The sequence below is a fragment of the Bubalus bubalis genome, chromosome 18 (assembly GCF_019923935.1).
Source record: "Bubalus bubalis isolate 160015118507 breed Murrah chromosome 18, NDDB_SH_1, whole genome shotgun sequence".
Taxonomy (NCBI): Eukaryota; Metazoa; Chordata; class Mammalia; order Artiodactyla; family Bovidae; genus Bubalus; species Bubalus bubalis.
In genome coordinates this window covers 47241093-47257213 of record NC_059174.1, presented here as the reverse complement: position 1 = coordinate 47257213, position 16121 = coordinate 47241093, and the positions used below count along the sequence as shown (strand labels likewise).

At 42.2% G+C, this 16121-nt stretch overlaps 2 protein-coding genes across 2 annotated transcripts in view; one reads left to right on the top strand and one right to left on the bottom strand.

Moving 5' to 3' along the window:
* Positions 1–15179, bottom strand: part of LOC102401561 (zinc finger protein 790) — a 49152-nt gene extending 33973 nt beyond the window's left edge. The window contains exons 1-3 of the mRNA XM_044931287.1: positions 14783–15179; positions 14570–14695; positions 132–258 (exon numbers count right to left, since the gene is read on the bottom strand). Coding sequence (XP_044787222.1) covers positions 132–252 — 121 coding nt within the window. The 5' untranslated portion in view covers positions 253–258; positions 14570–14695; positions 14783–15179. The remainder of the gene's footprint in view (positions 1–131; positions 259–14569; positions 14696–14782) is intronic.
* The window catches only part of LOC102399617 (zinc finger protein 850), a 107655-nt gene that overhangs the window by 43485 nt on the left and 48049 nt on the right, over positions 1–16121 (top strand).

The window sequence follows — 16121 nt, the reverse complement described above, 5'->3', positions numbered from 1 at the left end:
ATGACTTACTGCGAAATGTACAAAGCACACACCATTTCCCCAGAAATATCTCCCCTGAGATACTTGAAAGACAATCCAAAAATTCACAATGTAGAAATCAGGGATTTCTGGGGTGAAATTCTGAAGCTTACCCAGCGAGACCAGGTTGCTGTAGTTCTCCAGCATCACATCTCTGTACAGATGTCTCTGTTCTAAGTCCAGGCACTCGCATTCCTCTTGAGAGAAGTCTACAGCTACATCCCTGAACATCATCAGCTGCTGAAATGACAAACCCAAACATCAATGGTGAAGTAAATCTTTTAGATAGGCAGGGAAAAGATGGAAAAGGGCACTGCAGGAAGAGGTATACACATTCAGCAAAAACTGGAGTTGGCTGCCTCTAGGGTAGAGGGGGAAACAACAGGGAAATTAGTGTCCCTGAAGCCAAGTGCCTATATGCGCTTAAAATCTCCTGTTGTCAGTCACAACAATGTTCTGACCTTCCTGTAACAAACAGCAAGACAACTGGATGGTGGCCCAGAAAAACAGGTATCATATGAGTTCTTGTTGATACCACCAAGAGGCTACACCAGCCTGGAATAATTAACTTCAGATTTATTGTATGAGAGAAGTGATACAGGGTAAATAAACGCTTTCATATAGTGTGTCCTTGGTAGTCACTCAATCCCACTTTGATGAACCACAGTTGTTGTCTTTTAACATTTTATTTTACACTGGAGTACAGTCAATTAACAATGCTGTGATAGTTTCAGGTACACAGCAGAATGACTCAGGAGCCACAGTTTGATCTTTAAAAGTCTCTACTATTTCCTTTAAGGGAATATATTTCTCCTCCCTCAGTGCTCTGTCAAAATATTAGGATACAAGAGGTACTGAATGCCATGTTCGAGAGAAGAGGGACATACAGAGAAGGCACTAAACTGTTTCACAAATATCACTTACCATGTTGAATAGTGAGTCAGGTAAGCAGTTTAAGGATAAGGAATAAAAATATTCGCATGATGTAGTATAAATGGTTATCCTATTATAACTGTGCATGCGTGCTAAGTCACGTCTGTCGTGTCTGACCCCGTGGACTTTAGTTTGCCAGGCTCCTCTGTCTGTGGAAGTCTCCAGGCAAGGATACTGGAGTGGGTAGCTATTCCCATCTCCAGGGGATCTTCCTGACCCAGGGATCGAACCTAGGTCTCCTGCATTGCAGGCAGATTCTTTACCATCTGAGCTAGCAGGGAAACTCTATATTATTACTATAAATAGTTATATTTTTGGAGAGAAGCAATTCCAACTCACATGGGCCATAACTTAAAATTCCAAGAGTCACTCAGTCTTCTGGATTTCTCATGTAGTTGAAGCAGTTTTGAAAAAGTGGAGCTAGAGGGAAGGAATCCTAAGAGGTCAGGCTTTCCTCAGAGCTTTCAAATGGACTAAGAATACCATTTTATTCCCTGAAGGAAGGTCAGAGGGAATCTGCAGAAATTCTGGCCCTATCCAAAACCCAAGACACTAAACTATATCAGGATGAAGTTTCAGTCCAATCAGTTATGATAAATCATGACAAGGATCAGAATATTCAGAATATGAGATAAGGACATTCTGACTTGCTCTGAATAGCCCCTTTAACAAAAAGGACCCCAAGTTAGACATCCCCCAGGGGGAATTTTCCAATCTGGGAGCCCCGTGAGTTTGCCCAGGGCCTTCCTGTGTATCCCTGTAGGACAGTGGCCTTTTATCTCCCCCATGTCCAACCAAAGTATATAAAGCTTACTGACTCATTTTCATCTAAAGCACTCTCATGACAAAACTAAGGGCAATGATAAATAAAATGAAAAGACAACCTACAGAATGGGAAAAAATATTTGCAAACAATGCAATCAACATGGGATTGATCTCCAAAATATATAAACAGCTCAATATAAAAAACCCAGTCAAAAAATGGGTAGAGGATCTAAAGAGACATTTTCTCAAAGAAGACTTAAGAAATATTCATTCTTATGAGGAGTAGACCACGCTGAATTAGAGTTTCTGTAAGCAGAAATGCTATGAAAAGGAGGTGACTGATGGTGCAGGTAGTAAAAAGAGGCATGGAGATGACACAGGGATTCAAGGTGGAAAAATTCAAAATACATAGGCTGTATTCTTTTATTTTTTAAGCAGCTTGCTGCTGCTGCTGCTGCTAAGTCACTTCAGTCATGTCCGACTCTGTGCGACCCCAGAGACGGCAGCCCACCAGGCTCCCCTGTCCCTGGGATTCTCCAAGCAAGAACACTGGAGTGGGTTGCCATTTCCTTCTCCAGTGCACGAAAATGAAAAGTGAAAGTGAAGTCGCTCAGTCATGTCTGACTCTTCACAACCCCATGGACTGCAGCCTACCAGGCTCTTCCGTCCATGGGATTTTCCAGGCTAGAGTACTGGAGTGGGTTGCCCGCTTAACTGATATAAAATCCATATACCCTACAATTAACACATTTAAAGTAAGCAGTTCAGTGTTTTGTTTTTTGTTTTTTTTTTTTTTTAGCAAATTAACATATGGGCAACCACCGCAAGTCAATTTCAGAATATTTTCATCACCTCAAAAAGAAATCCTGTGTCCTTCAGCTGTTACATTAATTTATTTTTGGATGTTCAGATAACCTTGCATATGTGGGATATATTCCACTCAATCATGTTGTATAATTCATTTTATACATTGCTGAATTTGGTTTATTAGTATTTCATTGAGGATTTTTGTATCATATTTATATGAGATAGGCTTTGCTTGGTTTTGGAATCAGGGTAATGCTAGCTTCATTGAACTGGGAGCTTGATGATATTTTTTAATTTCAGCAAAGAAGACACTGTGGAACTCAGAGCTGATAGTAGGAATCTTCCTGAACCAGGTTAGGTCGTAAACAGCAAAGAAGGCCTGACTATTCAGAGGGGCTAGCTTTTAAAGAAACTATCTCCTACTGCAGAAACAGAGGAAGGAACTCTTGAGCAGAACCTCTGCCCCATTCATCTTTTCATAGGAAAGTGCCAGTGACAAATATACCAAAAAAAAAAAAAAAATCACATTCCAAAAACAAAATTAGAAACACTGTGTCCAAAAATATAGTTAGATAAAAGTTTGAAGAGTGCTCCAATTCCCTATGTATAAAGAAAACTCACTAAAAATTTCAGAGAAGATTAAAATTATTACCCAACATTTCAATATGAATTTTAAGAATATATGGTACAATCACAGCTCAGAAGCAAGACTACATGCACTAATGGTACAATGGTTTCAGGAAAGAGGAGGAAGTGATAGGCAGACCACATATGAAAGCTAGTAGAATTCAAGAATGAAAGAGAATATTAGGCAAAACCACTTCAGACTTGAAAAATAAACTACAAAGAGCAAAAGGTATGACAAATACTACAGAAAGTGCAGCATGGAACAAGAGATAGAAACATTAGCAAATGGAACAAAATGAAACAGAAACAACTATAGAAAGAAAAAAATAAAAGTCAGAGTGGTTCAACTTGCAGAGCCACATGTAAATCAACACAGTTAGAACACACCCCTACACCACACACAAAATAAATCGAAAATGGCTTAAAGACTTAAATATAAGACAAGACAACATAAAACTCCTAGAAGAGAACATAGGCAAAACATGCTCTGACATAAAGCATACCAATGTTTTCTTAGGTCAGTCCCCCAAGACAATAGAAACAAAAGCAAAAATAAACAAATGAGACCTAATCAAACTTATATGTGCAAAAGCACAGCAAGGAAACCATAAACAAAAAAAAAGACAACCTACAGACTGGGAGAAAGTATTTGCAAATGATGCAACCAACAAAGGCTTAATTTCCAAAATATACAAACAGCTAATACAATTCAATAACAACAACAAAGACAACCAATCTAATCGAAAAATGGGCAGATGATCTAAATGACATTTCTTCAAAGAAGACACAGGCACATGAATAGATGCTCATCATCACTAATTAATTAGAGATGCAAATCAAAACTATAATGAGGTATCACCTCACATTTGCCAGGATGCACGTGCGCATGCTCAGTCGCTTCGGACTCTTTGTGACCCCATGGACTATAGCCCACCAGGCTCCCCTGTCCTTGGGATTTTCCAAGCAAGAACATTAGAGTGGCTTGCCATTTCCTTCTTCAGGGCATCTTCCTGATGCTGGGATTGAACTTACGTCTCCAGTGTCTCCTGCACTGGCAGGCAGATTCTTTACCACTGAGCCACCTGGGAAGCCCCCTAGTTGGAATAGCCACAAATAATAAATCCTGGAGAGGGTGTGGAGAAAGAAAGTCCCTTTTACACTCTTGGTGGGAATGTAAACTGGTGCAGCCACTATGGAAAACAGAATGGAAATTCCTCAAAGAACTAAAAATAGAGTTGCCATATGATCCTGCAATCCCAATCCAGGGCATATATCCAAACAGAATTATAATTTGAAAAGATACATATCCCTGCCCCCCATTCATAGCTGCACTATTTACAATTGCCAAGACATGGGAAAAAATGCAAGTGTCCATCAACAGATGAATAGATAAAGAAGATGTGGTACATATATATATACAATGAAATACTACCCAGCCATTTCAAGAATGAAAAAATGCCATTTGCAAAGACATGGATGGACCTAGACATTATCATACTAAGTGAAGTAAGTCAGAAATAGAAAGACAAATACTATGTGGTATCACGTATATGTGGAATCTAAAATATGACACAAAAGAATGTATCTAACAAAATAGAAACAGACTCACAGACATAAAGAATAGACTTGTAGTTGCCAAGGCGGGGGCGAGGAGGGGTGGTGTGTGTGGGGGAGGGTAGGAGAGAATTGGGAGTTTGGGATTAGCAGATGTAAACTATTATATATATAGGATGGATGAACAAGGACCTACTGCATAGCAGAGGGAACTATATTCAATATCCGATGATATGCCATGATGGGAAAGAATGTAAAAAAGAATATATGTATAACTGAGTCACTTTGCTGTACAGCAGAAATTAACACAGCACTGGAAATCATCTACACTTTAATCAAATTAATTAAAAAAAAGAGAAGTGATCCAACTTGCAACTAAGCAGAGCCTCTAGAGATGGAATACAAATCAAAGGAGAGAATTAAGATTTCTTAACATGGTACAGCGAGCACAAACCACAAAGGGAAAAAATAATTCAGATTATATATTTTTCAGACTATATTTTAAAAAGTAATTTCTCAGAAAAGGAGTGAAAATGGACTGGGGGATATTATTTGCAATACACACAGCTGATGAGGATTCATATCCGAACTACAGAACCCCAAATAAAGAACTCCTAGGATTCATTATGATATTTGGCATAACTAATACAATTTTGTAAAGTTTAAAAATAAAATAAAATTAAAAAAAAATAACAATAAAAATATATAAATTACCTATTAAAAAAAAAAAAGAATTAACAGTAAAAAGGCAGACAAGTTCCCCAAAACTTGAACAGACACTCCACAAAGGAAGGCCAAAGGACTTAAACAGGCATTTGCCAAACGAAGATATCCTTTGGGAAGGATATGGTCAAGAGACATTAAAACAAAAGCACTCAACTTCATGAGTCATAAGTTAAGAAAACCACAACGCAATACCACTCTGCATATATATCCACCATATTGGCAAAAATTTTACAGTCTGACAATACCACGTGTTAATGAGAGAGTGAAGCAACTGAAACTTGCATAAACTGTTGATTGGAGTACTGATTTTGTGCATTTTGGAAAACGGACTGTATCTGCTTAAGCAGATTCACGTACCCTATGATCCAGCAAGTTTCTCTAGAAATAGACCTAAGAAACAAATACATATGAACAGAGAATGACAAGTGGAAGAATGCTTCTAGCATCATTATTCATGAAAGTCCAAATCTGGAAACAGGCCAAATGTCAACCAACTGTATAACAACTGTTGAATGGACAAATATAGTTGGTATATTCATGCACTGGAATACCAGTGCATTTAGCAAGGCAAACAGTAAGCTAAATTTACATGAAACAATATGAATGAATCTCACAAACATAATGTTGAACAAAGAAGTCAACACAAAAGGCTCTATACTGTATGACTCCATGTATATATATGTTCAAAAACAGACAAAACTGATGTATGGTGGTTACTTTCGGGAATCTACTGACTGAACAGGAGCACAACAGGGGCTTCTGGAATGCCGGCAATGGTTTATTTCTTGATCTGCATGCTTATTACATGGGTGTTCCCTTTGTGGTGATTCAAGGCATACCATTTTGGTTTTATTGGTTGTTTGCATCACTGTGTATACACTTGTCTATATATATGATAAACTTCAATAAAAGATTTACTTTATAAATTATGATGAAATATATACAAGGCAAATGCAAACAAACAAAATAACCAAGGGCTATGATCTTGAGGATGCTAAAATATTAAAGTTTACAATTCACAATAAACATATAATAATTATGAATATATATCAACTAATAGTGGAACTTTCATAAAGCAGAAGTTACAGGTTGATGCAAGATAAAATTTCACTGATAATTAATTTCATTGATAATTCATATTAAAATTAATTTTAATATATTTTTCTCAATTTAAGATAAATCAAGTGCAAAACAAATACCTACAGACTGATCATATATTAGATCACAAAGACAAATTCATTAAATTTCAATATCATAATGCAGCAAAACAGTACATTACAAGAGTGGGCCTATGTGCTTTACCTAAAGTCCTAAATTTTATCAATAAGAGTTGAGTTCCTCTCTTGACACATGGCTCAAACCCTTCCATGACGCTGAGTCTAAGAAACTATACCACTATATTAGTTTTCTACTGCTGCTGCTGCTGCTGCTGCTAAGTCGCTTCAGTCGTGTCCGACTCTGTGCGACCGCATAGACGGGAGCCCACCAGGCTCCACCGTCCCTGGGATTCTCCAGGCAAGAGCACTGGAGTGGGTTGCCATTCACTTTAGTTTTCTACTACTGAGTAACAAACAATCATAAATGCAGCGGCTTAAAACAATCAAACTTAATCACCCTACAGTTAGATAGAAGTCTGCCATGGTTCTCACTCGGCTAAGTAAGAAGAGCAAGGTGTTGGCAAGGCTGTGTTCCTTTCTGTAGGCTCTAGGGGAGAATTAATTTCCTTAGGTTTTCCAGTTCCAGAAGGCAATGGCACCCCACTCCAGTACTCTTGCCTGGTAAATTCCATGGACAGAGGGGCCTGGTGGGCTGCAGTCCATGGGGTCGCTAGGAGTCGGACATGACTGAGTGACTTCACTTTCACTTTTCACTTTCATGCATTGGAGAAGGAAATGGCAACCCACTCCAGTGTCCAAATGCAACCCACTCCCCCGTTCCTGGAGAATCCCAGGGACGGGGGAGCCTGGTGGGCTGCCGTCTATGGGGTTGCACAGAGTCGGACATGACTGAAGCGACTTAGCAGCAGCAGCAGCAGAGGCCACCAACACTCCTGGGCTTGAGGCTAACTTCCTTGATCTAACCAGCAACTTTGTATCTCTCTAAGCATTCTTCTGTGATCACATCTCCCTGCAACTCTAAATTCAGCTGGAAAAAGTCCACTGACTTTAAGGATCCAAGTGATTAGTTTGGGCCCAAAGGGATAGTCTAGGATAATCTCCCCACTTCAAAATCCTTAATTTAATCCCACTTGCAAAGTTCCTTTTGCCTTGTAATTAACATATTCATAGGTGCCCAGGGTCTGGACAGGGACATTACAGGGACATCTTTGCAGGGACATTATTCTGCCTACTCCAACCATTCTTAAATGTTCCATCCTTGACTTTCCTCTTTTCAAGGGAATACTCAAAAGTCCACCTCATTCTACCCCAATACTACCTCTCCAACACAGCTGTGAATCCAATCAGAATAAGCATCAGTATTCCCTGTACCCATGTTTATGCCCATCATATTGTAATAAGCCCTAGGCTCCTTGGTGATCTCTCTTTACAGATATTATATTCCCCATCAGTTGGACGTCCCATTTTCTCATCCCTCAATTCCTGAGACTTTCCAGTATGCCCTCTGGAATTCAGAGTAACAAACCCCTCTTTTATCTTCAACCACTTCCCTGAACAATCCTTTCACCTTTCTGGGTCTAAGAGAAACATGGCTTTCTCCAGAGGACTCCTGTAGCCCTCTCAATGTTTTCCACCCCCAACAGCCTCTTGCCACTGGGACCTGAAGTGGGGCAGGTGTTCTCCTTGCTCTTATTACTTTCAGACTTTCTCCTCCACAAACGCTCTACCTTTGAATTTCATGCCAAGAGACCATACATAACTCCCATAACAGCCATACTGTTGTTGACATCTACCAAGTACAGGGTATTTCTTTCCCTTTGTTTTTTCAAAACTTGAGCTCATGGCTTACCCTGTACAATGCTATTTGTTCAGTTGCTAATTGTGATTTGTTGTTCAGTGGACTCTTTTGCCACCCCAGGGCCTGCAGCCCGCCAGGCTCTTCTGTCCACGGGATTTTTCAGGCTAGAATACTGAAGTGGGTTACCATTTTCTTCTCCAGGGGATCTTCCCAACCCAGGGATCCAACTCGTGTCTCTTGCATTGGCAAGAGGATTGTTTACCACTGAGCTACCCAGGGGAGCCCATAGGCTACTACCCTTCTTTTATTCTTGCAATTTCAGAACACCTACAGATGAGCCTGGCTTACTCCTTACCAGTACAACCACTTTTCCTTCTCTCATGGCTCATTCCCGCTACCATACTGATAGGTTGTTATTTCTCCCTCCTCAGCAGCTGTTCCATTTCTTTACTCATATTTACAGAAAAACTCTTCGAATACGTGGTCTACAGTCTCCCATTCCTCTCGCCTCATTTTACCGTATCCTACTCCAATCCAAGCAGCCCCCACAGAAACTACTCCCCACACCTTCACGAAAGACTGTGAAGGTGACTAAACGCAATGCTGAATTCCTTGTCTCTGGCCCCACAGCTGCTGCCACATTTACCACCTTTACACACACGTTCACGACTTGGTGATACAGTCACAATCATACATGTGCACAATCACATCTAAAAGGTCCATTACAATCACATACAGCTCTCGTCCCCATGGCACTATACACACACATCCCTCCACGGTACCCATACCTTGCTCCTGCACCAATTTCACACAAGCACCCAAGGTTCGCTGCCAGGATCCCTCGCGCGCACGGATACACACACGCAACTTCCCACCATCGTCCCTCCCACATCCCATTGCTGGTAAAGCCTCAAACTCTGAAAACTTTAGCCCCTCACTGCCCTCCCCCGCGGCCTGGGCCTCTCAGGGTTCACTCCGCTCCCAGGTCTTAGACTCACCCGACTTTAAGGTTCCCTCAAGCTGTGGATATTCCTCAGAGACTCGCGGGCTATCCCTCCTATGGTCCTGAACCGGCGAGTGTGCGGACAGAATGTTGCCTCCGGTATGGTGGACACTGGGAAATGTAGTCCGGAGCCTGGACAAACTTTTAAAAGCCCAGAGGTCTCAAATCACAGACCTTGGTCTTGGACCTTATCCCTTTGCTCGGCAGAGACCATCGGCCTCACATTGCCTCATATCTGTGGCAAAGCGTCAACCAGTTCCAGGCCGCGTCTAGAACCCAAGTTTCAACTTAGGACTCCACGCAGCTCTTCCTCCACAAACTGGTACCCCTCTGTGGGAACTAGGACAAGCCCAAGCGATCTTTCGACAGAAAGTAGCCGTGAACGCGATGCCCCCTGGGAAATGTAGTCCAGAGCTGTGGAAATACGTTTGGAAGGAGGGTATAATTCTCATCACAAGCTCGCCTCCTGGGCATCTGACACATCGGTTGGCAGAAAGGTCCTGAGTCTCGGCCTGGATGGGAGGACACTTCTTATCCCACAATCCCTGGCTTGAGGGTTGGATGAAGGGGAGGATTTATGGGGCACCACTGGAAAAGGTCAGTTTTCATTCCAATCCCAAAGAAAAGTGAAAGTGAAGTTGCTCAGTCATGTCCAACTCTTGTGACCCTATGGCCTGTAGCATACCAGGCTTCTCAGTCCACGGGATTTTCCAGGCAAGAATACTGGAGTGGGTTACCATTTCCTTCTCCAGGAGATCTTCCCAACCCAGGGATTGAACCCGGGTCGCCCACATTGTAGGAATGCGCTTTACTGTCTGAGCCACCAGGGAAGGCAATGGCAGAGAGTGCTCAAACTACCACACAATTGCACTCATCTCACACGCTAGTAAAGTAATGCTCAAAACTCTCCAAGCCAGGCTTCAGCAGTTTGTGAACTGTGAACTTCCAGATGTTCAAGCTGGTTTTAGAAAAGGCAGAGGAACCAGGAGATCAAATTGCCAACATCTGCTGGATCATGGAAAAAGCAAGAGAGTTCCAGAAAAACATCTATTTCTGCTTTATTGACTATGCCAAAGCCTTTGACTGTGTGAATCACAATAAACTGGAAAATTCTTCAAGAGATGGGAATACCAGACCACCTGATCTGCTTCTTGAGAAACCTATATGCAGGTCAGGAAGCAACAGTTAGAACTAGACATGGAACAACAGACTGGTTCCAAATAGGAAAAGGAGTACGTCAAGGCTGTATATTGCCACCCTACTTATTTAACTTCTATGCAGAGTACATCATGAGAAACCCTGGGCTGGATGAAGCACAAGCTGGAATCAAGATTGCCGGGAGAAATATCAATAACCTCAGATATGCAGATGACACCACCCTTATGGCAGAAAGTGAAGAGGAACTAAAAAGCCTCTTGATGAAAGTGAAAGAGGAGAGTGAAAAAGTTGGCTTAAAGCTCAACATTCAGAAAACTAAGATCATGGCATCTGGTCTCATCACTTCATGGGAAATAGATGGGGAAACAGTAGAAACAGTGGCTGACTTTATTTTGGGGGGCTCCAAAATCACTGCAGATGGTGACTGCAGCCATGAAATTAAAAAACGCTTACTCCTTGGAAGGAAAGTTATGACCAACCTAGATAGCATATTAAAAAGCAGAGATATTACTTTGCCAACAAAGGTTCAGCTAGTCAAGGCTATGGTTTTTCAAGTGGTCATGTATGGATGTGAGAGTTGGACTGTGAAGAAAGCTGAACACCAAAGAATTGATGCTTTTGAACTGTGGTGTTGGAGAAGACTCTTGAGAGGCCCTTGGACTGCAAGGAGAGCCAACCAGTCCATCCTAAAGGAGACCAGTCCTGGGTGTTCATTGGAAGGACTGATGCTGAGGCTGAAATGCCAATACTTTGGCCACCTCATGAGAAGAGTTGACTCGTTGGAAAAGACCCTGATGTTGGGAGGGATTGGGGGCAGGAGGAGAAGGGGACGACAGAGGATGAGATGGCTGGATGGCATCACTGACTCGATGCACATGAGTTTGGGTGAACTCCAGGAGTTGGTGATGGACAGACAGGGAGGCCTGGCATGCTGCAATTCATGGGGTCGCAAATAGTCGGACAGGACTGAGTGACTGAACTGAATTGAACTGGGGCGAGGGGGGAGGAGTGTCCCCTGTCTGAGAAGACATGGGAGCACCTCCTCCAGTATCCTTTACAACAGCAAACACTTAACCTTGTTCCAATTACACTTAAAGTGGTTTAAATTAATTTTCATGGTTACATTAGTATTTTGTAAATATTATTCATGTCTGAGCTATTATTTTTGCTGAAAATAATACTTGCCAGCTGTTTTTCACTTGCATCCTTTTTTATTAGATTATCATTTTTTTTTTAATTTTTAATTTGAGGTTAATGCCTTCACAATGTTGTTGGTTTGTGCTGTACAACATGAATCAGCCATAAGTATGCATGTGTCCCCTCCCTCTTGAACTGTGCTTATCATTTAGATGTATGTCTAAACTTTCTGATAGAGGAGTAATTCTTTCAATATTTTCAAAATCATCAGGTAATCTTTAAATATTTTAATTGTGAAATCGAAAATACCTGAAGAAAAGTACATAGAATGTGTAAGTTCAGGGTAACGTCATACAAGTGGAGAATCTTGGTATGTTGGTAACCTTGTTGGTACCTCAAGGAGAAATGCCCACCCCCTGTGATCATTTCTGACCCCAAGACACCAACTGACCACTGTCTTGTTAATATAATAATACCTTGATTTGTCACTTATCTATCTTTGAAATTTACATAAATACAATGAAATTGTATGAATTTGCTTAGTTGTTAAAACTCCTAACCAGATTAACTCAAAACTCCACACTAAAGGCTTTACAGAAGGAAATATATGCCAATTCAGGTATAAAAATTATTTTCCTCAGTTTCTATGGCGTTGCCAGACTCCAAGATTAACCCTCCCTCCAAGGTTCAAGGATTCACTGGGAGAACTCCAGCAAAACAATACAAAGCAAAATCAGCAAAAAGAAAAGATGCACTGGGCAAACCAGGAAAAACCAGCCCCATGTTTCCAAGGATCCTTTCCCAGTGGAGTCACAAAGGCCATTCATTCCCCAGGAACGAGTTGTGACAGTACATGTGAAATGGTAACAACCAGGGGAGCTCGTTAGAAACTCAGTATCTAGTATTTTCATTGGGGCCTGGCTGCATAGGCAGGCTCTGCCTGGCACATACCAGAATTTCAGACTCTCAGAAGGAAAGCAAGTATTTAGCATAAACTATATTGTTTGAACAAACATTGTAGACATACTGAGCCATTCCTATCAATTAGGATAATGGTAATCTTCTCAAAATCTTAAGTTCTAGCTGTAAATCAAGAGCCAAACTTCAATCAGGCCTTTAAAGGATAAGTTTTCTCAACTCTGCTATGTTAACCTTTTCCTGCATACTACTGTCCTAAACAAATGGCTTTCAACAGCATCAAAAAACTACAAAGTATGTAAAAAGCCAAGAAAAATCAAGGCATTCCCAAAACACAAGGCAAAAATCAGGAATACTTCAGGTGTTCTTAGGTTGTTGCTGCTTAACTTCAGTCTCTGCCTCTTTCCTCATAATGGCCTTTTTCTATGTCTTCTCATCTTCTGTTTATTGTAAGTGGATTTAAGTCACATCCAGATAATCCAGGATAATCTCACCTAGATATCCTTATCTTAATTACATCTGTAAAGACCCCCCCCCCCCCCTTTTTTTTTCCCAAATAAGGTCACATTCACAGGTCTTGGGAGTTAGGATGTGGACATATCTCTAGCATGCCACCACTTAATCCCAAAACACCTGTTACTATATTTAGTTTTATCTTAATAGATTTCCATAGAATTCTCATCTTGCCTTACTGATCTCAGAGGTTTAGCAGAGCAAAGACCAATGACCTACCCACTAAAACTTGTTCATTCTAGTTTTATCTCAGTAAATGACAATTCTGGCTTCTTGATCTAAACATATGTGGATTGGCCTAGGTTCATCTTTTTCTCTCATTTCCCGCATCAAATCTATTACCCAATCCATTTAGCTCTATCTTCAAAATGTATCTAGAATCCAACTAGTTCTCATAACTACCACTGCTATCACCCTAGACTGAGTCACCATTATCTCTTATCTGGATTATTCCACCAGCCCATTGGCTAGTTTCCCTGCTTCTTTTTTTTGTCCCCCTACACCCTCCTCTCTACTCAGCACTCCAAATGATTTCTTTTAAATATAAGATCATGTCACTCTTCTGTTCAAAACCCACTATTGCTTTTACATCTCACTAAGACTAACCAAACTTCATAAAATATTCTCCATAATCAGTCTTCTCATTAGCTGTTTCACCTCATTTACTATCTCCACTTTGTCACACTGTCCTAGTTGCTGCTCACTAATATACCAGGCTTATGGCTTGTTGTTGTTCTTCATCACTCAGTCGTGTCCGACTCTTTGCAACCCCATGAACAGCAGCAGCCTGTCAGGCTTCCCTGTCCTTCACTATCTCCCAAAGTTTACTCAAATGTCCATTGAGAGGCTTATGTTTAACCCACAGCATTTATGTTTAGTTGTTTTCTCTGCTTAGTGCTCTTTATCCAAATATCTTCAAATGTCACTACTTCTGTTTTTGATCAAATATCTCCATTTGAAGAGGAAATGAGGCTGAGAGGATTCAAATTTTTCCACTATCTCAGCCACCCATACAGTGACCCACAATCATGAGATCTCTCTCTCTCTCACACACACACACATACACACACACACTTACTCCCAACCACACAAGCCCACAATATGACCCTCTATCTTCACAAAACCACTCATAATCTTGATGCTACCTCTCCCTCACCGCATGCAGTCTCTCTTTCATTCAACTAACCCCTAAATGTAGTTACACTCGCAATCTCATCATGGTCTTACACTGGGACCCTCCTTTGCCCACTCTCTCATGTGTCTGGACTTGTGAATTTCTCCCCTTTAAACTCCCGAGGCTGCTTTGGTCCCAGACACTCATGTTGCACATTGTGGAACCCGCATTGTGGGTTCTCTCTTCTGGCTCCCTAACACGTTCCTCAGCAGCTTGTCTCAAGGGCATCTGAGCGCTCCCAGATCAAAGCGTAACCCTGAGCAGCCTCCTGTGCATTTAGCTGAGGCCAGGCCCCACAGAGCCTAGGGAACGCAGTTTACCTTGGCCGAGTCCGTCCCGCCGTTGGCGAAGTCCTGGACTACATTTCCCGGGACGCCGTGGGGCTCACTATGTTGCAGGGTGAGTGCCAAAACCTGCGAGAGCCGCAACAGAAACTTGAGGCTGGGCTGTGTCGAAGAAAAGTTGCACCAAACAAGTTAAACACATAAGGAAAACGTTATTAAAGACTATTGCAATAAGGAAGAGAGATTTACCTCAACTTGGTATATAACAGTCGCTCGGGTTTTATAGCCAGTGGGCAGGGTGATGGAGTCAGCTTGACTAAAGTGTGCTTATGGAATCCTTGTCAGCTGAGACTCGCGGAAGCCTCAGGTGCGCTGTCAGGTCCAGGTTCCTCGCCACGGGGAACTCAGGATGAATTGGAGATAGCTTTTAGCAGCCTCTCTCTCGCTCTCCCTCTGTCTGGACTACATCTCCCAGAGGCCTCTAGGCTTGGTGCTCCCTCCCGCGAGAAGCCGACCTTCTCCTGAGGAGTGGGCGGGTTTTTCTGGCGGGTAGGGGCAAACAGCCTCTGGGTGCTGTGGGAGCTGCTGGGCTCTTCTATTTGTTTCAAGTACAGTGGAGCGGTGCTGACCAGACAGACCTGAGGAATCGTAGGTGAGATGGGTTGGAGCTGGGCGTGTCTGGAACCTCCGGCCTCTACGGGAGCCAGCCAGCTGGGAAGGGGAGATTGTGAGGGGTGTGTGTCTTATTGTGATTGTGTCTCTGTGTCTGTGTGACCCTGTACCAAACTGTAAAGGCGGGGAGGCGGGCTTGATTTGCAGTTATAATGGTGCATGTGTGATGGAGTTTAACTTTGTGACCGGGTGTGGCACTTTTTGTGAGTGTGAAGTTCTTTGACTGCGTTTGCAAAGCTGTGTATCCACTTTGTGTGTGTGTGTTTCTGAACATTTGCTGAGCGGTGGGCGTTGGGTGGCTTAACTGAGATTTCTATTTCCCCTTGGGGGTGTGTTTGTGATATTGTTGGTGGGTAGGGTGCGTCTGAATTTGTTGTCACTGTGTCCCCATGATGGGTGTCAATGGGAATGCGAGTACCTGGGGGTGCCTTTGATTGCGATCGTGACTGACTGTCCCCAGAGTGTATATGATTGAGTGGCCCTCTGGGGTGCCTGAGTGCCCCGTGGTATGAGTGAGTTTCTATGATTATGTATCCATATAGCACTGTTGGTGTGGGGCGCCTTTGTCTGTGTCTTTGTGACTCCAGGGCTCTGTTCCCAGGAGTTGGAGGCCAGGGGCAGAGTCTGCCCAGAACTGCAAATGACCCTGCGCTTCTGTCATGCTGGTATTGAGCAGGACGCTAATATCTGTAGATGGTAGATTGACTTGGACTCACAGAAGAACCTAATTTTTCCTGACTCCTTTCTCCCTTCCCAGCTCTGCTCTACTTGCACAGTCTTCCAGAATGAAGTAAAGAATGCCTGTTGACCATCCACAAGGCACCTCCAAGGTAGCTTATCATTTCCCCTTGTTTCCCGAAATTCTCTTTTCTTTTTTTTTTCTCGAAATTCTCTTTTCTTTGTCAAGATATGACTT